Below are 22,449 nucleotides of genomic sequence, written 5' to 3' on the forward strand. Positions count from 1 at the left end.
TTTAAAACCATCTGATCCTGATTTGCTAATTGGCTGCACAAGTTTGCATTCCCACCAACAATGGATGAGTGTTCCCCTAACTCCACAACCTCTCTAGCATAGGTTATCATTGGTGTTTTTGATTTTAGCTAGTCTGACAGGTGTAAGATGCTGTCTCAAAGTTGTTTTGATTTGCATTTTCCTGATCACTAAGGAGGTTGAGCATGACCTTACGTGTCTTTTGGTCATTCGAAGTTCTTCTGTTGAGAATTCTCTATTCAGTTCAGTACCCCATTTTTTAATTGGGTTAATTAGAGTTTTAGTGTCTAACATGGTGTACTATTCCACGGTAATGAACACTGACAACTTGAAATTTGCATGAAATTGAAAGGAACTAGAAAAAAAAATCCAGAGTGAGGTAACCCAGACACAGAAAGATAAACATGGTATATACTTGCTCATAAGTTGGTACTAAGTATAAGGGAAAGGATAATGAGCCTATAGTTCATGACCCTAGAAAAGCTAATTAACAAGGTGAACCCTAAGATGAACATATATTGATCTATGTGGAAAGGGAATATAGATAAGATCACCTAAAAATTGGAAGCATAGAGGTGGGGGGAAAGGGAAGGCAAAAGGGAAAGGGGAGGAGAGAAGGGGAGAAGGAAGGAGAATTTGAGGGTACCGTATAGTCAAGATGGAAGAAAGACAGAGATGAGAGCAAGGAAAGAGATATTTGGATTGAGGAAGCCATTATGGAGCTAGCAAGAAATCTGGAACTAGCAAAACTCTCAGGAATCCAAAAGGATGACCCCAGTTAAGACCTTAAGCAATAGATGAAAGGGTGACTGATATGGCCTTGCTCTGTGATAAATATCTTTTTTATATCATATTTTTTATTGATTTTATTGAGCCATACATTTTCCCTGTTTCCTTCTCTTTCTCTTCCATCCCCTTCAACATTTTCCCATTGTTCCCATGCTCCCAATTTACTCAGGAGATCTTGTCTTTTTCTATTTCTCATGCAGATTAGATCCCTGTATGTCTCTCTTAGGGTCCACATTATTGTCTAGGTTCTCTGGGATTGTAAGTTGTAGGCTCATTTTCTTTGTTTTATGTCTAAAAGCCACTTATGAGAGAGTACATATGATATTTGTCTTTCTGGGTCTGGGATACCTCACTCAATATGATGTTTTCTTGATCCATCCATTTGCCTGTAAATCTCAAGATGTCTTTATTATTATTATTATTATTATTATTATTATTATTATTATTATTATTATTATTTGCTGTGTAGTATTCCATTGTATAAATGTACCACATTTTCCTTATCCATTCTTTGGTTGAGAGGTATTTTGGTTCTTTCCTAGTTATGGCTATGGCAAGCAATGCTGTTATGAACATAGCTGATGAACACATTTCCTTGTGGTTCAATTGAACATCTTTAGGGTATATACCCCAAAATGATATTACTGGGTCTGGAGGAAGGTTGTTTCCAAGTTTTCTGAGAAATCATCATATGAACATGCGAAGGGGCTCGATCAGCTTTCACTATCACCAGTAATGCGGGAGTATTCCCTTTGCCTCACATCCTCTCCAGCATAAGTTGTCAGCAGTGTTTTTGTCAATCCTTATAGGTGTAAGATGGAATATCAGAGGTTTTGTTTTTGATTTGCATTTCTCCGATGGCTAAGGATATTAAGCATTTCCTTAAGTGTCTTTTAGCCATTTTGGATTCCTCTGTTGTGATTTCTCTGTTTAGATCTGTACTATATTTTTACTATTGAATTATTTCTTCTTCTTTTTTTAAATATTTATTTATTTATTATGTATACAATATTCTGTCTGTGTGTATGCTGCAGACCAGAAGAGGGCACCAGACCTCATTACAGATGGTTGTGAACCACCATGTGGTTGCTGGGAATTGAACTCAGGACCTTTGGAAGACAAGGCAATGCTTTTAACCACTGAGCCATCTCTCCAGCAAATTATTTCTTCTTTTGATGGCCAATTTCTTGAGTTCTTTGTATATGTTGGAGATCAGACCTCTGACTGATGTGGATTTGGTGAAGATATTTTCCCATTCTGTAAGATCTAATGATTCTCTGAATTTCCTCTGTGTTTATTGTTATGTCCCCCTTTTCATTTCTGATCTTATTAATTTGAGTGTTCTCTCTCTGCCGTTTGATTAGTTTGGCTAGGGGTTTGTCAATCTTGTTGATTTTCTCCAAGAACCAACTTTTTGTTTCGTTGATTTTTTGGATTGTTTTCTGATTTCTATTTTGTTGATTTCAGCCTTTAGTTTAATTATTTCCAATCTTCTACTCCTCCTGGGAGAGTCTGCTTCTTTTTTTCCAGAGCTTTGAGGTGTGCTGTTAAGTCTCCAATATGTGCTTTCTCTGTTTTCTTTAATTGGGCACTTAGTGCTATGAACTTTCCTCTTAGCACTGCTTTCATTGTGTCCCATAGATTTGAGTATGTTGTGTCTTTATTTTCATTAAATTCAAGGAAGACTTTAACTTCTTTATTTCTTCCTTGACCCAGGGATGATTCAGTAGTTGACTGTTCAGCTTCCGTGAGTTTGTAGGCTTTCTGGTGTTAGAATTGTTATTGAATTCTTACTTTAATCCATGGTGATCCGACAAGACACAAGTGGTTTCTAGTATTTTTTTGTATCTGTGGAAGTTTGCTTTGTTACCAAGTATGTGGTCAATTTTCGAGAAGGTTTCATGAGCTGCAGAGAAGAAGGTATATTCTTTCATATTTGGGTGGAATGTTCTATAGATATCTGTTAAGTCCATTTGCTTCATTACCTCTATAAATTCTCTTATTTCTCTGTCGGGTTTCTGTCTGATTGACCTGTCCATTGGTGAGAGAGGTGTGTTGAAGTTTCCTACTATTAGTGTGTGTTGTTTGATGACTGCCTTGAGTTCTAAAAGTTTTTCTTTTTCATATGTGGGTGCTTTTATATTAGGGGCATACATATTCAGGATTGAGACTTCCTCCTAACGAATTGTTCCTGTTATGAGTGTAAAATGTCTGTCTCCATCTCTTCTGATTGATTTTAGTTTGAAGTCAATTTTGTTGGAAATTAAAATGGCCGCTTGTTTCTTAGGTCCGTTTGCTTGAAAAACCTTTTCCCAACCCTTTACTCTGAGTAGATGTCTGTCTTTGTGGTTGAGGTGTATTTCTTGTAAACAGCAGAATGTTGGATCCTGTTTTCGTATCCAATCTCTTAGTCTGTGCTTTTTTATAGGTGAGTTGAGTCCATTAATATTGAGTGATATTAATGACCAATGGTTGTTGACTCCGGTTATTATTTTTTTTTTATTTTGTGTAGTAGAGTTTGTATGTTTCCCTTTTTTGAGTTGTGCTTGTGAAGGGTCGCTAGATGTACAATAGTAGGCAATGTTGGCAATGTTGGATTCCTTGGGTTGCAATTTTCCTTCTATTACTTTCTGTAGGGCTGGATTTGTGGCCACGAATTGTTTAAATTTGTTTTTGTCCTGGAATATTTTGTTTTCTCCATTGATAGTGAATGATAACTTGGCTGGGTATAGTAGTCTGGGCTTGCATCCATGGTCTCTTAGTTTCTGCAGTACCTCTATCCAGGACCTTCTGGCTTTCATGGTTTCCATAGAGAACTCCGTTGTAAATCTGATAGGTTTACCTTTATAAGTTACTTGACCTTTTTACTTTGCAGCTCTTAATATTCTTTCTTTAATCTGTATGTTTTGTGTTTTGATTATTATATGGCAAGGAGATTTTTTTTTGATCAAGTCTATTTGGTGTTCTTTATGCTTCTTGAACCTTCATAGGAATATCGTTCATTAGGTTGGGAAAATTTTCTTCTATAATTTTGTTGAATATATTTTCTGGGCCTTTGATCTGCAGTTCTCTTTCTTCAATCTCTATTATTTTTAGATTTGGTTATTTTTATTGTGTCCCAGATTTCTTGAATGTTTTGTGATGAGAATTTGTTGAATTTGCTGTTTTCTTTGATCAGAGCATTTATTTTCTCTATGGTATCTTCAGAATCTGAGATTCGTTCTTCTCTCTCTTGTATTGTATTGGTTATGCTTGATTCTGTAGTCTCTGTTCGTTTACCTAGATTTTCCATATCCAGCCGGCCCTCGGTTTGTGGTTTCTTCATTGCCTCCATTTCAGTTTTCAATTCTTGAACTGTTTCCATTACCTGTTTGATTGGTTTTTTCTTGGTTTCCCAGTGTATCATTCATGGATTCACTCATTTCTTCAAACTTTTTGTTATATTCTCATCAATTTCTTTACTCATTTCTTCAAACTTTTTGTTATGTTTCTCATCCAGTTCTTTAAGGGAGTTATTCATATCCTATTTAAGGGATTCTATTGCTTTCATAATGGCACTTTCTTCCACTTCTTCTGGATTAAGGTGTTCATGTCCTTCTATTGTAGGGTCGTTGGGATTTGGTGTTTTCATGTTGTTTTTCAGATTGTTGGAGGAGTTCTTGCCTTGGCGTCTGCCCATCTCTTCCTTCAAATGCTCTCTATTGGATCATCTGATACCAGGTCAGGTTCCCCCTCCAATGGATGTCTACTAGAAGATCAGTGTCCCTTGCTGGCCAGGAATGTTGCTGAGCTGACACAGGGCCCCCCTGTCCTCAGGCAGGCTATTGAAACACAGGAACTGCCTCCTGCTGGGTTGAGCCCACAGCCCAGGCCCAGCACGCAAGGCAACTGAGCTGGGGAGATCTCATATCTGAGTATTTTTAATGATATTATGAGAACTAGTGGGTTTCCAACTCTTGTGCCTGATTTTGGGACTCCTTTCCTCTTGTTTGGTTGCTGTGTCCAACTTGGATAGACACTTTTTGCTTCATGTTATTATATTTTATTTTGTTATATTTGGTTATCTCTTAGAAGCCTATTTCCTAATGAGAGGCTTAAAGGGAGTAGATCTGGAGGGGAGGGGAAGTAAGGAGGATCTGGGATGAGTATAAGGAGGGGAAACTATTATCAAGATATGTCGCATGAGAAAAGAATCTATTCTCTTCTTTTTTAACTTCCTTTTCATTTATTCTTTCTGTCCTTCACATCATGCATACTGATCCCATTCATTTCCCCATCCCTTCATATTCACCCTCTGCCCTTCGAATCCTCTTCACCCAATTAAAATAAAATTTAAGAGGAAATAGAAAAAAGAAAAGGAAAAATCTGGTCATGAAAGCTGTAGTGAGAAACAATGAGTCACACAATAAACCCCCTTGTCCGTATTTCTTCACTTGCAAGTGTTCTTTGTAAAGAATCATTGATCTGGTTTGAGGCCCCTGGTTTCCACTATCCTATCAACGCTTGGCCCTTCCTGGGACGCCTCTTGAATATCCTGTTATTATTCTGTATTGTGGAGATTCTGCAGTTTTGGGTCTTCAGGACATGTCCCTTCTGTGGCTCTCATAGATCAGAGAAGGTGTAGATGTTGGGGTGTAGCGATTCTGGGAGTGGGAAGCTGCAGGGTTGGTCAGCCCACCAGCTCTTCCTCATCCTCACCATCAGGGAGTGCTCTCCAGGATTACCAGGGCCCTGCTCTCCCATCTGCCCAACTGATTGGTACCCAGCTGTTGCTGTAGTCCTCTTGCTGGCCAGGGTTAGAAACCCCTGGCTACATTTGGCTTCATGGCATGGAGTGGAGCTGTTGCTGGAGTTCTCTCCTGGATCGCGGTTCAAAAATCTATTTTCGCGGGCATGGAGGGGATGGGGCAGGGTGGTGTTGGTGCAGGCCGTTAATCCTAGCACTTATCAGGGGATACGTTTTAGAGAAATCATTCTCAATATTTGTTCTTGGGAAGTTTAGTTTCTCTTTGGAGAAGTTTATATTGATTATAGTTTTTGCAATCTAACTTGATTGGAGCCTGTTTTATTACTCTTCAGCACTAGATGGTGACCTTCGTTTAAGTTTGCTATGAATTAATGGTTGCTCAATATTTCTTTGATACAGGATAACCCATACTTTGGTTTCTTTAAATTCACAGTTTGCATGGCCTAAGTGTGTGCCCAAATGGGTAGTCAACTTACGAAAGTTTTCCCTTGGACTTGAATGCCTTAGCTGCAGTTAGTGACATGGGGAGTGAGGGTAGAATCTACTTAACAATAGATAGCCTCTCTGGAGGGTCCAGCCTCAGGTTCTAGATCATGACTATGACCACCAATGCTACAGTTATTTACCTTCATCCCCCGTATCTATAAATAATGACCCAACACTTGAATGGAGCAAAACCCGCTGCTGTATGAGGCTTCCTACGACTGAGTGAACTTACTCATCATGCCTGGAAAAGTCTAGAGGCTCCACAATCAGTTTTGGTCTTAGTTAAGGGATCTTTGATTTTTCCCTGGTGTTGAATGCCACTAAAGAGAGCCTTGTAATAAGTTCCAAGGCAATGTTATTCTATCTTTCCTGTCCTGTTCACCCGCAGTTAGAGCTTTCTGTCTAATGCCTAAGATTGGAGAAAGCATGGGCTAGTTTCTTTGGTCTTTGGTGACTTATTTTCTCTTATGAGTAATCTTAAAATGTATCCAAGAGCATTTAGTATACTGCACTTTTATTTTTATTTAGTTCCTGGAAATCCATTTGTCTTTTTTATTTCTTCTTAGCCCACTCTTAATCCAGTAGTGCACTCTTTAAACGCCATGACTTTATGCATTTTTTGCAGTGATCCTTTTGCTATTTATTGATTTCAAATTTTGTTACATTCTTATCAGGGAGGTTATATAAAGTTATTTTAATTTTTATGATTTTGTCCATATTTGTTTTGTGTCCCAATATGTGGTCCATTTTACAGAAACTTCCATGAACAGCTGAGTGAAATATGTATTCTTCAGGATTTGGGTAGAATATTTTGTAGATATGTTAGGTTTATTTGATGTATGATACCATTTAATTTTGATATTTCTCTAAGTCTTTATGACATGGTTTTTAGAACATAGGGGGTGTTGAAATTACCTACTATTTCTGAGTTGTCCAGTTTTATGTGTGTTAGTTTAATTTTTTTCATTTTCTCCCTTTCCTTTCCTTTCTTCCAAACATTTCATATACTCCTTCCTGCACCTTTTCAAATACATGGCCTCTCTTTTCATTAATTGTATTCACATAAATTATTGAAATATGTTCTTTGTCAATTGTTTCTTTAATCGGAGTGAGATTTACTTCTGTATTTCTTTATTTCTTTATTTATGATTAGTTTTAGGATGAGCCCTATTTTTTTAGGTAGATATTGGCACACATGCATACTTAGAGGTCTCACTTTTTAAAAATATATTACTCTTATCCTTTTCCTCTAAGTTAATACCTATATTTGAAGGTATGATGAATTTCTTGTATACAACAAAATCAAGATTTTTCTTCTTACTCTATTAATCTGTGTCTTTTGATTTAGCATTTAGAGCATTAATATTTAGAGCTATTATGCACCGTCTGTGTGGATTTTTAACCATTTTTTTCTGCCCATAATATTAGCCCTATTTTGTACTTCAGTAATTATATCCTCATTTGTTTTCTTATTGTAGCATTGTGGGTACGTGTATTCCTTGCCTCAGTTCAAATTATTACTTCTTATATTCTCTGTCAGACTAGTTTGAGAGACAAAAATCCTTTTAGCCTATATTTTTATCTTTTTTGTTTTTTTGAGACAGGGTTTCTCTGTGTAGCTTTGGTGCTTATACTGGAACTTGTTATGTAGATGAGACTGGGCTCAAACTCATAGAAATCCTCTTGCCTCTGCCTCCTATGTGCTGGGATTAAAGCATGAGTCACCATCACCTGACTTTTTGTTTCTTTTTTAGTTTTGAATTTCTTTTAGCATTTTATTTTTATTCTTTCTTTATTTATGGCAGACATTTTTGGTAGATAAAGAACTCTAGACTGTCATCTGTACGTTTTTAGAACTTGGAGTCCATTCTCAGTGCTGTTCTGGGTTTTAAGGCTTCCAGTGAGAAGGCAGATGTTATTCTGATAGGTTTGCCTTTATATAGGATTTGATGATTTTATTTTGTATGTTTTAATACCTTTTCTTTGATCTGATTTTGATATTTAGTGTTTTAACTATTTTATGCCATGGGGAGTCTCTTCTATGTTCTTAGGTGGTGGTCCATGCACTTCCTGTATCGGTATTCTTTAATTTGGGGAAGTTTTTTCTTTAATCCCATTGAAGATGTGCTCTTGAACAAGGATCTTTCTCCTTCTATGACTGCAATTTGTAGATTTGGGCTTTTTATGGGGTCTCAATATTCCTATATTTTCCTTGTGTTTGTGTGTGTGTCTATTTTTGTGTTTGGATATGTGTGTGTTTAATTTCATCTTTGTTTGGTGGTCAGGTTTATCAATTTTATCTTCAATTTTGATACTCTATCTTTTTTGTTTTATTTTGTTTTTTGTTTGTTTGTTTTTTGTTTTTGAGACAAGGTTTCTCTGTAGCTTTGGAACCTGTCCTGGAACCAGCTCTTGTAGACCAGGTTGGCCTCGAACTCACAGAGATTGACCTGCCACCTGGGTGGGAGATTAAAGACATGTGCCACCACTGCCCAGCTTGATACTCTATCTTCTATTCAATCTATTCTACTTGTAATATTTCTTCCTGAGTTTTCTAATTGGGGTGTTGAAATTTTCAATTGCATCTTAATTTCAGGTTGAGTTATTTTCCATTTTTCTTTTTGCTAAATTCGTCTTTCAAAGCCTAAATTAACTTTATCATTCAGCTTTGCTGTGTGTTGTTTTTTACTTTAGTTTGTAGTTTTCTTTTTCATGTGTTTATTTTTGTTCTCTTTAAATGTTTGCATTCATTTATCATATTTATAATTATTCTTTTAAATCCTAATCACTTCGATTCTTTTTCTTTTTTTCTTTTCTTTCTTTCTTTCTTTCTTCCTTTTTTTATTTTTTCTTTTTTTTTGAGACAGGGTTTCTCTATGTAATTTTGGTGCCTGTCCTGAAACTAGCTCTTGTAGACGAGGCTGTCGAACTCACAGAGATCCTCTGGCTTCTGCCTATCAAGTGCTGGGACTAAAGGCATGTGCTTTAAAGGCTTCCTAGCTAAGCACTGAGATTCCAATGGGCATTTTTCATTCAAGATCTGTTTTACAGAACTAGTAGTCATGGTGGGACACTCCCAAAGTATTGATCTTTCATCTTAGCTTGTTGACTTAGTCCTTTCCTTTTGCGTCTGGTATAAGATTCTAGCTTGCTCCTGCTGATAGGTCTTATCTATCACACTATGTTGAACAATCAAGAGTAAGATCAAATTAGCTACAAATTCTAACATGTAGAGAAAAGGACCTTCCTTCCTTCCTTCTTTCCTTCCTTCCTTCCTTCCTTCCTTCCTTCCTTCCTTCCTTCCTTCCTTTCTTTCTTTCTTTTTTCCTGAGACAGGGTTTCTCTGTGGCTTTGAAGCCTGTCCTGGAACTAGCTCTTGTAGACCAGGCTGATGCCTCGAACTCACAGAGATCAGCCTGCGTCTGTCTCCCAAGTGCTGGGATTAAAGGTGTGTGCCACCACCACCCAGCAAGAAGAGGAACTTCTAAGGGCTCATGTCAGTCAGGCAATTATTTAAAGTGGGTAGCTGCTGTGCTGGCTACTTGTAGCTTTCCCATGTTCCAGTGTATAACCCAACACTTATGTGCCCATGGACAGTGCTAATTGGACTCACTTGGCTACTAAAAAGAGAAAATGGACTTAGAAGAGACATGTATTAGAGGAAACCCTGGAGAGAATTGGAAGTAGGTAATATGGATGGATATGATTCAGATACATTGTACACATTTATGAACTTTTTAAAAATAAAATTTAAGAAAATTGATACTTGTTTCATAGCCCTGATTATTGTGTACCATGTTATTATATATTATATGTATTTGAGGTAGCTGAAGTGTGATGTTTTGGTGAAAATTGTATGTAAATATAAATTTATTTAATCAGTTCATCTTTGATAAACTGAATCTACTTATATCAATGCATGTATGGTTTTGCCTGCTTCATTATACCTTTTCCTGTATGTGATTACTTATTCTTGTAGTTCTACCAGAATAGTCACACATTTGAAACTTTGTAGTTCAGAACATGCGGAAACATGTAGCTTAGAAATTGCTGTATTATAATTAATTGACCTACTTTTCTATTTGAAATGATTTTTTTCCTCTTTAGCAATATTCTTTAATCTAAACAATAGTTTGCCTAATATTAAATAATTGCTGAAGTTTCTCTTGATGTATGTTACTATCACATGCATTTCTTATGTTTTTTGTGATAGAACCTCTGTTGGGCACTGTTCATGTAGTCAAGAACCTGAGACTAGACAGATCAAGGACCTAGGGTAAAACCAAAACTGAAAGAATATAGTGATAAATGACTCCTAATGACATGCTATGCTCATAGATCAGTGTCTTGCTTATTCATCACCAGAGAAGCTTCTTCCTGCAGCAGATAGAAACAAATACAGAAGTTCACAACTGGACAATGTATGGAGAGCAAGAAACCTAGGAACATTCAGTCCTAAATGTCTTCATATAATCTCTCCCCTCATGACTCAGAAAGCAATGAGGAAGAAGAGCCATAAAGATTATAGACACAAATTGGGACAGAAAACACAAAGAAATAAGGCTTTATAGATATGCTAGGACTGATACACATATGGAAAAAGCATAGTTCATGATTTTATTGAAATAACAGTTTAAAGGATAGCTTTAGTCATGAAATTCATATAACTGATATGAGAAAACATTGTATTTGTTTATGCAATCATTTTATTTTTATTAAGGTAATAAAATCAACACCAAATAATGTTCACTTATATTTCCTATGCAGCTTAGAATTTTTCTTATATCCTTTGACAAGTTTCTTTTTCCCTTTTTTTCATAAAGTTTTTTTTTATGTTTTTGGAGAAAGCAAGAATAAGGTAAAGGTAACAATATTGCCTCTTTCTAAATGAATGAATAAAATATGTGTGAGATATGGTAAGGCAGAGAATAAATTATTCATGTTGTTAGAGCAATATTTAAGTGACTTTAAAAAAAATAGGCATGAGCTTGACAAATAAATTTACGTTCTTCTTCATATTACTGAAGGTATATAAGAGCCAATTTACTTATTTTCTCAGGAAGAATGGTAAGTTTTGAAAAATTTCTGAAATAATTTAGTGTTATATATGATTAAAATGTTTAGTCTTTAGAATTACCTCATATATTAAGTATATTACATATCAAAATACTGTAACTTATCATATATACAAATTAATTTCCAAAATTTTTATTGAAATATCAATTTAAGATGTTTATAGTGAATTTTCTGGGTTTTAAGTGTTTGCCTTGTGATTCATGAAATAGCTTTTTAATCTCTTTAGAGCAGTTTTTATCTCTTTATTTCTCAGTGTATAAATGGCTGGATTTAGGAGAGGTGTGATGACAGAGTAAAACACAGCAAGAAACTTATCCAGCCAGGTAATATTGAGGGGCCACACATAGATAAACATACATGGCAAAAAAAGAAGCATCACCACTGTGATGTGGGCAGTGCATGTCGACAGAGCCTTAGATGCACCAGCTTTAGAGCTCTGGTGAACAGTGATAAGAATATATGTGTAGGAAATGAGCAACAGAATGAAGCAGGTTACAACCACAACCCCACAGTCAGCATTCATCAGAATATCCAAATCATGGGAATCCATGCAAGCTAGCTTGATTACCAGTGGCAAGTCACAGAAGAAGCTGTCAATTTCCAATGGACCACAGAGAGGCAGCTGCAGAACTGCCACAAGCTGACTCAGGGCATGCACAAAGCCAATGGTCCAGGAAGTCAGCACCAACCCAGTGCATCTTTTCAGGTTCATAATGGTAAAGTAGTGGAGTGGCTTGCAGATGGCCACATAGCGATCATAAGCCATCACCAACAACAATGCCATCTCTCCTGCAGCAATGCAATGGGCAAAGAAGACCTGGGACATGCAGCCTGCAGGGGAAATGGTTTTGTGTTTCCTGAGAAAGTCTGTGATCATCTTAGGTGTGGTGACTGAGGAAAGCCATATATCAACAAAGGAGAGGTTGGCCAGTAAGAAATACATGGGAGAATGGAGATGGCGGTCAATGGTGATTAAGATCATGATGACAATATTTCCCAACACAATGAACAGATAAAGTATCAAAAATATCACAAAGAGTAAGACCTGGAGATTCTGTGATTGGGTAAGTCCCCAAAGTACAAATTCTGATACCAAGGACTGATTACTTCCGTTCATTTTATCCTCAGAATCAGCCTGCAGAGAATATCAGAGGGAAGTTGAAGGATTACATTGTAGAATTTGACATTCACAGTATGAAAAGGATTGCTATCCAAAGTACAGGCTCACAAATCACGATTAACTATAGCAGAGTCAGAGCATGAGAGTAAATTTTAAAGAACAATATTTCAGAAATTTTCTCTGTATGAGGGGAGTGAGGAACACAGATCTGCAAGTTGAGAGACTATAATAATTATGTTTTAGCTTTGAGGGAGATTTTACCCACTAGATCAGTTTAAACAAAACCTGAATGTGAAGTCAAAAGTTATCCCATTACTTTACAAAACTTAACTCATAGCCTCAAGGAAATAGTGATGAGTCACACTAATTTTCAATGCACAAGAAGTTCTATATTCTTACTATTTTTATCACTACAGATAGTGATTCATTTTAAATACAGTGAAGTTTCTTCCATAATACTTTATAATATTAAATTTTTAACTCACTCTTCTGAAGGAAATATTATGATAATCATTATGATAGAACCTACAGAACACTATATAGGATACATGAGTACATGATGATTGAGATGTGATCATCATGTTTATACTTAACATCAATTAAAAAGTATCAGGGAGTTAATTTGGTCAACTAGGCTTACTAGCAAAAATGTCAATGTAGGTGAATGTAGAAATGAATTAGCCAAGCAGTAGGGTAATTCTGATTCAAACTTGAACTTTACTTGCAGTTTATGCTTTTAATTAGAAAGAATTTATTAAAATTATATCAATAAATAGTAATGAATCACTAAGCTATATAGTATTAGTGCCTTTTATATAAACTATGTATTTATCTACTACATATCTATCTATCTATCTATCATCTATCTATCTTCATCATCTATCATCATTATTTATCATTTACCTATCTTCAATTTATATAATTTATCTGTTTGTCATAAACTTTTAAATTTATGTTACTTAAAATATTAAAACATATTACATATACAAGTAAATAAGATAGATCTTTGAATGTTAGTCTTGTAATAATGTGAAGTCAAACATCCAGTGAAAACTAATTTTGTACTTTCAAAGATAACAGTTCATACTAACAGGTAATATTGACAGTACCAAAATAGCATGGGGGAGAATATTTGCAAATTTTCTCTTGTCCTTCATTAATTTCTTGGGTATTCCTTTCAAATTGTATGTCTTACATATTGTATCAGTGAATCCTACCACAGTCATTTGTTATTTTACCTTCCCATTTACTGATGACCCAAATGCATGAATTAAGAAGCAAAGGAAAGAAATCAGAAAAAAGCACTTGCTATGGAAAAGATACCTATTAGATAATAATCTTTTAACTTGAAAAGAAACCAATTTTCTATAACAAAGATCCACCAACTTTCTAAGAAAAATCCTTCAGTATTATAGCAAACTTGTTTGCGGTCTTTTTAAAGACTGAACAATCTGAATCCTCCTCTAAATTAGTTTCTCATCTGTATGAAATTTACCGTAGTTTCAGTCAGATGGTTGTAGGCTCATGCCTTTAATCCCAGCACTTGGAAGGCAAAGGCAGGTAGATCTCTGTGAGCTCAAGATCAGCCTGATCTACAAGAGCTAATTTCAGGACAGGTCAGGCTTCAAAGCTGCAGAGAAACCCTGTCTCAAAAAACAAACAAACAACAACAACAACAACATTTTCAAAATATAATTTTGATCCTTGTAGAATAGTTTATGACAATAGTCAAGTCATACACGATAAAGTCCTGTGCTTGAGAAACGAATTTCTTGAAAGACAATTATCAGGTTAGACGGTCTTGGCTTGGAGGTGATTTGAAGGTGGGACTGAGGGGGAAAGTGATGAAAGAGATGTCTTGATGGGGGAGGGGCATTTCAGGATTAGGGAGAAACCTGATTGGTGCCAGGAAAACTCCCAGGAATCCACAAGAATGACCTCAGCTGAGACTCCGAGAAAGAGTGGAGTGGGTACATGAACTGACCATCGACTCTACTCAGTTGGTGACTACTCTAATTGTCATCAGCGAGTCTTTATTCAGGAACTGATGGAAGCATGTGCAGAGATCCACAGGCATCCATTGGACTGGACACTATGAGTCCGGCTGAAAAAGGGAAAAGGGATTGTATGAGCTAGGGGGATCAAGGTCAGGACAGCGGAACCCACAGAGACAAGTGACCTGAGCTTGCAGGAGCTCATGAACTCTGGACCATCAGTTAGGGAGTCTGTATGAGACTGAGCGACCTAGGCCCTTTGCAAGTGTGTGACAGTTGCATAGCTTGGTTTATCTGTGAGGCTAATAGCCCTGAGATTGTGATCTGTCCCTGGTACTTAGCTGACTTTTGGGAACCTGTTCCTGGTACTTAGCTGGCTTTTGGGAACCTGTTCCTCACATGGGTTGCCTTGCCCAGCATTGATGCAGTGGGAGGAGCTTGATTCTACCCCAAGTTGATGTGGCATACTTTGTTAAAGTCCATGGAAAGCCTCCCCCTTTCTGAATGAAGGGGGAGAAGGAGGGGAAGAGGAGTGAATTGGGAGCATGGTAGATGAGAGATAGGGGTAGGATGGGGGTGGAGGGAAGGGTAGGGGAGGACGGAGGGGGAACTGTGGTTGGTAGGTAAAATAAATGAAAAAGATAAATTAAAAAGATGAGTATGCACATTTTCATGAAACATTTGTGCAATAAAACTAACATTTTAAAAATAAGGTTTATTCAAATTATTGTTGAATTCTTACATCACTTTATTAACACTAATCTACACTTAAGAGTTTTAATAGACTTAGCACAGTTTTTTTTTCTTTTTTAATTAGCAGGACCTGGTCAAGTTTCTCTCCATCATATTTTGATATTATTATCCTGTTCCAAACATTTTTCTTTTTCATTTCTTTATATATAAAAGTAATATAATTGATTAAGTACTGTGTTTTGAAGATATAAAGGAAAATTGTACACAGCAAACACATAACCATTTTATTTCAATGTTTTAAGATGTTGATAAAATTTTATTTTTTCTTTCCTTTATTCATTGTAGTATATATGTTAGCAATATTGTATTTAAATTTATGAGTAATGATTTTGTTCTTTAGCTGAACTCCATGTAAGCAATAGAAATTTGTTCATTCTCTATGTGTATGAATGTTTTAATCACGTTTCTTTAAAACGCCTTGTCTATGTTGGCATTCACCTACCGAGTAACCATGGATGTATAGACACATTACACATGGATGTAAATGACATATTAAAGGACTGATTCTTTTTCAGGAATGTAACAACTGTCTTACTCTTTATGTCTTCTTCCCAAGAGAACTACACTGAAATTTGCATTAGAACATCTTTAGAATTCTTACTTTTGATAAGGTTGAAATTCTAGAAATTGCCAATATTGCCTTTAGATTTAATAATATTGAAAATTGTCAAAGTGTAACGCTTTTAGAAGTACTGAAATGTTTTCAAGTTGGTATTGGAGAGACGGTTCAGTGGTCAAAAACACTGACTTCTCTTGTAGAGGAACCGAGTTCAATTCCCAGCATCCACATGACAGCTCACAACAGTCTGTAACTGTCTGTAACTTTTAGGAGGATTTGATGTATGTTTGCATACACACAATGCACATATATTATATAGGCAAAACACCCATATACATAATTTAAAAAATAAAAATATACTCATTTTCTTGTGGGATTATTGTTCTTCCAGAAAGTTTATATGCTAAAAAAAATCAATAAAAGTCTCAACATTCGCACTTTCCAAGCAATTAAGCATATATTGCAACTTACATAATGAAGCAGATTCTGTCGGATGTACTCTGATGTGGTACCAAGGACATTCCAGAAGCTCATTGATACCTTTATATTTCTCAAATTCCTCTTCATCTTATTTTTGCAATACCCAAGTGTCACATTGCTTCTCACTAGATTGGTGACACTTTATGCTAAAAGTTATCCTACATACAAAGTATATCCGATGTAAAATGAGTCTATTTTATTAAATGATAGAGGACTGTGATGAATAGCTGGTTGCAGTTCCTATTGTATATCAGGTAAATAACAACAATCTGATACAGACTGAAGTACATTTCTGAGGCAATGCTTCTTTGTTGTGTGTGAACTGGTGATAATCCACAGAATTCTAGATGGAATAGGAGATATTGAGAAGCCCATGTATTATTTTCTAAAATGTAACAAAGCAAAAAAATAACTCTCGTTCCTCATCATAGTGGATGTTGGTAAAACAGATATACATGTATATTTTCAGAGTTGTCTTAGAGATGAGACAGCTTACCAGACTCAGTATTTTCTTTTACATTAGATTTTCATCCTTTCCAATGTGCTCCTGTGAAGACATTATTGTTGTTTAAGGACAATGTCTTGATACCACTGTCTTTGGTCAAACTTTTATTCACCCTCTGAATTTGTTCCAAGGCTAACTTCATCTAGCCTACATTCTGGGAAAAGAGAACCCTGTAAGTAATTACCTCTGAAATCTCTTGGGGATTTGTTAGAGTGATACCAAGTGCTGCATATTTAGTAAATATAACAGATACACAAGCAAAAACTATCAATAGATCCAGAATTTAAAATCAATGAAACAGTATGGATGTCTACTTTGAATAATAAATGTCACAGTGATACCTTACTCATATTTGATCTGTTACTCTATGTAGTCAAAGTTCATAAAAGTTTTGTTCCCAGTTCTAAGAGAAACCATATGTTGTGTGGTCTATATCACAAAAAATGTAGTTCTTTAATACATGATGAAGCTGTCTCTATTAGGCAGAAAATGCTGATCACATAGAAGTTATATTTCAGTATGTTCTTTGATCATTTGTTATGTTGAAGTCTATGAACTTGATTTCAAATTATTAAGACCTTGGGAGGTTTAAAGAAAGACATTGACATGAGTTTCAAACACATTTATCTTGATTAAGACTGAGTGGGAGATGACCCACATGCTCACCCAAGGCTCTCTGCCTTGGGCAGGGAAGAGAAAACACTGGACTGCTCAGCATCTTGCAGAGCCTATTAGTTGGGCGCTGTTCTGGTGAACAAATATATGGAGGTGCATGGAAGAGAGAGGCAGAGACCAAATGGTTTATATCCTGTGGAGAACGACAGAGCTGAAGAGATGAAGGTGGTGAGGAGCAGGCTGAAGTCAGAGACCTAATTGTCATCTGGCATCTTGGTGATGTCCAGGCCTGTGATGCTGAAAAGGTTCAGAGGCGCAGTCACAGCCATAATTTGTGTTGTTTGTGTTTTCTGCTTCCACCCAAGACCCTGAGGATAGGAGTGCACAGACTTGTATCTGCCTCTCACTGGCTGCAGTACTAGGTAGGCCCTGTCCCTCAACTGGACAGCAGGACAGAACAGAAGCTGTTGGTAGAGGGCATGGGTGAGCCAACCCTGTGTGCATGAGAGTGGGAGAACTGGTCCTTCCCCTATCCTCTGCCATATGATGGTGTGGTTGAGGGAATGGTGCCCTCCTCCTCTGCCTTCCACCAACTTCAGCATTCAGGACAGTGGTTCTGCACTTCACGTGGACAGCACAGTGGAACTGACCCTGTGTACACAGCCATGTATGAGCAGACCCAGAACATGTGGGATTTCTGTTGCCACTCTTCATCTGCCATAAGGTACATAAGTGAGGGAGATATCCCCATCAGAGTGAAAGAGCTGTCTCTGCCTCTCACTGGAAGTAACCTTCTGGAGAATGACTTCTGTACTTCACCTGAGCAACACAGTAGAGCTGGCCCTGGTGGCATAGATGTGAATGAGCTGGTCTATGGGGTGCATGAGAACAGGAGAACTGGCTTTGACCTTGCTCCTTACTGGATAGGGTGAGCTAGCTGGGGTGGTGCTGGAGAGTTTACCTTGATAGTGAAGATGAGGGAAAGCTGGTTAATCAATTGAACAATCACCCAGGCACAGAATCAGGAATATGAATTGACCCATTCCAGTATCCACACCTTCTATGATTTACTGGAGCATAAGAAGGGGCCAGTCCCCTGGACTGAAAATGACATGATCTCCATGACAAAAGGAGACAACAGAATATGTAGGAGGAGTACCATTGAGGGTCCAGTATCAAATAACAGTATCAAGTAACAGAAACCAGAATAATTGAACCAAACCAATGATTCATTTCAATGAATACTTGCAAGTAAAGATGTATGGACTAAAGGGTATAGTCACGTTACTCGCTGTGTCATACTACGACTCCCATAATGAGATATTTATTTTTTTTTACTTTTTTCTTTTAAATTTTATTTTTTTATCTTTTGGGGAGGGAGATTGCAAGGGCAGAGGGCAGACATGAACAGACAACGAAATGAGTGAGATCCAGACAAATTATATGAAATCCACAAAGAATGACAAATCAATTGAAAGTTAAATTAGAAAAAACACATTTATTTTGATCATATATTAAAAGTTGATATATACACATACATATATAGCTTATATATAAAATACCTTTATTATAAGGTAGATAGTTACTATATACAATATATAATTTAATATACATTAAAACATGCATTGAAATATGAAAAATCATCATAATGAAAAGGTTAAAAATAAAATGTAAGAAAATTAATACTTGTTTCATAGCTCCAGATTATTATGTAATGTATTATTATATATTTTAGGGAGTTGAGGTGTGATATTTGGGGGCAAGTTTTATGCAATTATATATTTATCAAATCAGTTCATCTTTGATAAATTGTATCTACTTTTATCAACTATTTGTGTTGGAAGACATTACTGGGTGATCAGAGATTATAGCCTCTCCCTGGCCTAGCAGATTATCATCTCCATAACTAGGCAGCTCGGGGCTCCTTCTCCCCATGAAAGTTTCATGCTATCTACCTGCCCTTATCTGGATAATGTTCCTGAGCCTGGAGGACTGATCATATCTAAAACCTGTCTCTTAAATCAGATACCTGATAGATATATAGCTTGACTCTTGGCAGACATCCCTTCTGAGAAGACTTTTGCTAGGGGCTCTGCTCTAGGAGTCTACTGGCACATGCCAAGCCTTCAGATAGGAGCATACCACTTAATGTAAATTTAGGTTTGTTTCCCGGTTCCTGAATCCTATATATTCTTTATATTCTGGAATAAAATTGAGCTGATTCACCGAAAGCTCTCCTAGACAGTTGTCTCTGTTGGTGTTTACGGGCCACTAAAGCTTTCTGTTGCCCCATCTGCTCTTTCCCCTCTCAACCTGGTGATCAATAGGCTGAGGAGGGAGAGGACCTCCCCACAGATATGGTTTTGACTGTTTCATTATACCTTTTCCTATATGTGATTATTTATTGCTGTAATTCTGTCAGAATACTCACACATTTAAAATTTTGTATTTAGAACATAGTGATTAAAATTGTTGTATTATTCTAATTAACTTACCTACTTTTTCTAAGTGAAGTGGTCTTATCTGTAGCAATATTCTTCGATTTAAACCACACGTTGCCTAATATTAAATAATTGCTGAAGTTTCTCTTGATGTATGTTACTATCACATGCATTTCTTACGTGTTTTTCGAGATAGAACCCATGTTGTGCACTGTTCATGTAGCCAAGAACCTGAGCCTAGAGAGGTCAAGGACCTAGGGCAAAACCAAATACTACCATTCTACTGAAAGCATATAGTGATAAAATGACTCCTAATGACATGCTATGCTCATAGATCACCAGAGAAGCTTCCTCCTACAGTAGATGGGAATAAATACTGAGGTTCACAACTGGATAATGTGCAGAGATCGAGAAACATAGACACACTCAGTCCTAAATGTCTCTATCTAAACTCTCCACTCATGGCTCAGAGAGCAAAAGGGAAAAGGGGGCATAAAGATTATAGGTACCCATTGGGACAGACAACTCAAGGAAATAAGGTCTTATAGATGCAATAGGACTGATGCAGATATGGACCCACAGAGGCTTTGGCAGCATAACTAAGCCAGATGGGGATCTCGTGCTTACAGGGAATGTTGAAATAAGCCCCTATTTGAAAGCAGAAGCTGTCTACAACTTATAACCACTCAGAAAATAAAAATTAGTTTTCTCCAGAGAAGTCTCACTGGGAATACAAACACACTTAATGGCAGGCTCCATGCCCAGCAGTAGATGGACTACACAAAACAAACTCTGATATTTTTGGAGTCTTTCTTTCTTTCTTTCTTTCTTTCTTTCTTTCTTTCTTTCTTTCTTTCTTTCTTTCTTTCTTTCTTTCTTTTTCTTTCTCTTTCTTTCTTTCTTTCTTTTGCTCTTTCTTTCTTTCTTCCTATTTGTTCTTTCTTTCTTTCTTTCTTTCCTTTTTCCTTCCTTTTTTCCTTCTTTTTTTCTTTTTTCTTTCCTTTCTTTCTCTTTCATCTCATAATTCGTTGTCTAGACCTTCTTTTTAAATACTACAGGTCATTTGTAATAAATTATGCTTTCTGATTTTGTCTTTTCTATGGGATTTTCCTGTGTGAATGTGTGTATTTCTGTGTCTAATGGGTTCCTTGTGCTTTCATTTTATCTCTTTTTTGTGTATGTGTATTTGTTTTACCTATTCATATTTGTTTTTGCTTTGTATTCTATTATTTTATTACTATTATTACTATTTTTAGATATTTGTTTGTTTTCCAATGAGAGAGGAAAAAGGAAGGTGTGGATTTGGTTGAGTGAGAAGGATCTGTGAGGAGTTGTGGGAAAACCGCAATAAACATATTTTATGAAAAGAGTTATTTTATCAGTTACAAATTTTTTTAAATTGAAGACACCTTTCTCTCCAATTTATTGATGTATATCATTGCTTAAAATAAACTGACCATAGTAGGCTAAATTATTTGTTTTTACTGTTATATCATATTAATTTATATATCTGATTTTACGATACCACTATGCACCCTTAATTGCTACTAGAGTATCTTTTTTTTCTTTTTGATTGTGATTCTAACCCTTCTTGGCTCATCGATCTCTCCAGTTCCTTCGAGTATATTTTGAAGTGATGCAATATCAAGCCTCTTTTTTTATATTCTTGAATTATAAGTGATAATTTTGTTAAAAAGTGTATATTTTTCAAGAATATTTCCAGAATCATTCTCTGTCGAATTTGAAGTCATTTATTCATACAACAGATATATTGCATCATGATTTGAGCTTCAAATCCTGTATATCACCCAGTCTATTGACAGGCATCTGTAGAAATCTAGTGATTATTAGGATTTCTAACTGTCATAATGCCTCATCTTCCCTTTGGGTTACACATATCTGAGTCCCTTCACTTTTTTTTTTTAGCTGAGAGGTTTTTAATTTTGTCTTTGAAAAGCCAACTCTTAGTTTTCATGCCATATCATATTTTCCTGTTGCAAAAACATAGGCGTTATACCACTGGTGGAAATGCAAAGTAGTAGAACCATTATGGAAAAAATTTGTAGGTTTTACAGACATTAAAAACAGAACTAATATGTAAGCCAATTATGTTGTTTCTGAGTAAATATCTGAAGTTTTTAAAATTAAGGTGTTGAAGAAATATCTGCTTGACTATTTTCTTTATAGTATGACATATCATCGTCAAGTTGTCAATTTAATCGTTCATGGATAAGCACATAAAGTTCAAAATGGTTGACAATATTGAAGGAACTATTCTCCAAACACAGCAGGGCATATGCAATAGGAACTCAGAACAATTGTTACAGCATACATGAAGTATTGGAGTGGGGCTGCTTGTTTTTTATGGCTGCCCGGCCACCTGACTAGCTCAGTCCCGAAATAATCACACAGAAACTGAATTCATTAAATCACTGCTTGGCCCATTAGCTCTAGATTTTTATTGGCCAATTCTTACATATTAATTTAATCCATTTTTATTAATCTGTGTATCACCACCAGGCTGTGGCTTACTGGGTAAAATTCCCAGCTTCTGTCTCCAGTGGCTCCATGGCTTCTCCCTGACTCTGCTCTTCTTTCTCCCAGCCTTTAGTTTCATCTTCCCGACCTATCTAAGTTCTGCCCTATCAACAGGCCAAGGCAGTTTCTTTATTCAATAACCAATAAAAGCAACATATAGACAGAAAGACCTCCTACACAATGAAGCCTTCATAAGGTACATTCAGAGGTGAGAAAGTGGCTACAAAATCCCATCGCTCTTTGAGGAGTTACAGGCATTTGACAGCAGTGGGACAGGACAGCCATTTTTCTTTAGTGATATGATCATTGTAGGCCTCCCAAACCTGGG

General features: G+C 36.4%; 1 protein-coding gene across 1 annotated transcript; it reads right to left on the reverse strand.

Annotated features, from left to right (window-relative positions):
- Window positions 1-11,294: 11,294 nt before the first annotated feature.
- LOC125416761 (olfactory receptor 4K3-like) lies at window positions 11,295-12,233 on the reverse strand. The gene has a single exon (XM_048459917.3). The coding sequence runs from the start codon at window positions 12,231-12,233 to the stop codon at window positions 11,295-11,297; it is 939 nt and encodes a 312-aa protein (XP_048315874.2).
- Window positions 12,234-22,449: the final 10,216 nt, after the last annotated feature.

The sequence above is a fragment of the Myodes glareolus genome, chromosome 10, assembly GCF_982192425.1.
Source record: "Myodes glareolus chromosome 10, mMyoGla1.1, whole genome shotgun sequence".
In the NCBI taxonomy this organism is placed as follows: Eukaryota; Metazoa; Chordata; class Mammalia; order Rodentia; family Cricetidae; genus Myodes; species Myodes glareolus.

What these genes read in the sequence shown, in the direction of transcription:
- LOC125416761 (XM_048459917.3), bottom strand. Translation starts at nt 12,233, where the DNA reads ATGAACGGAAGTAATCAGTCCTTGGTATCAGAATTTGTACTTTGGGGA.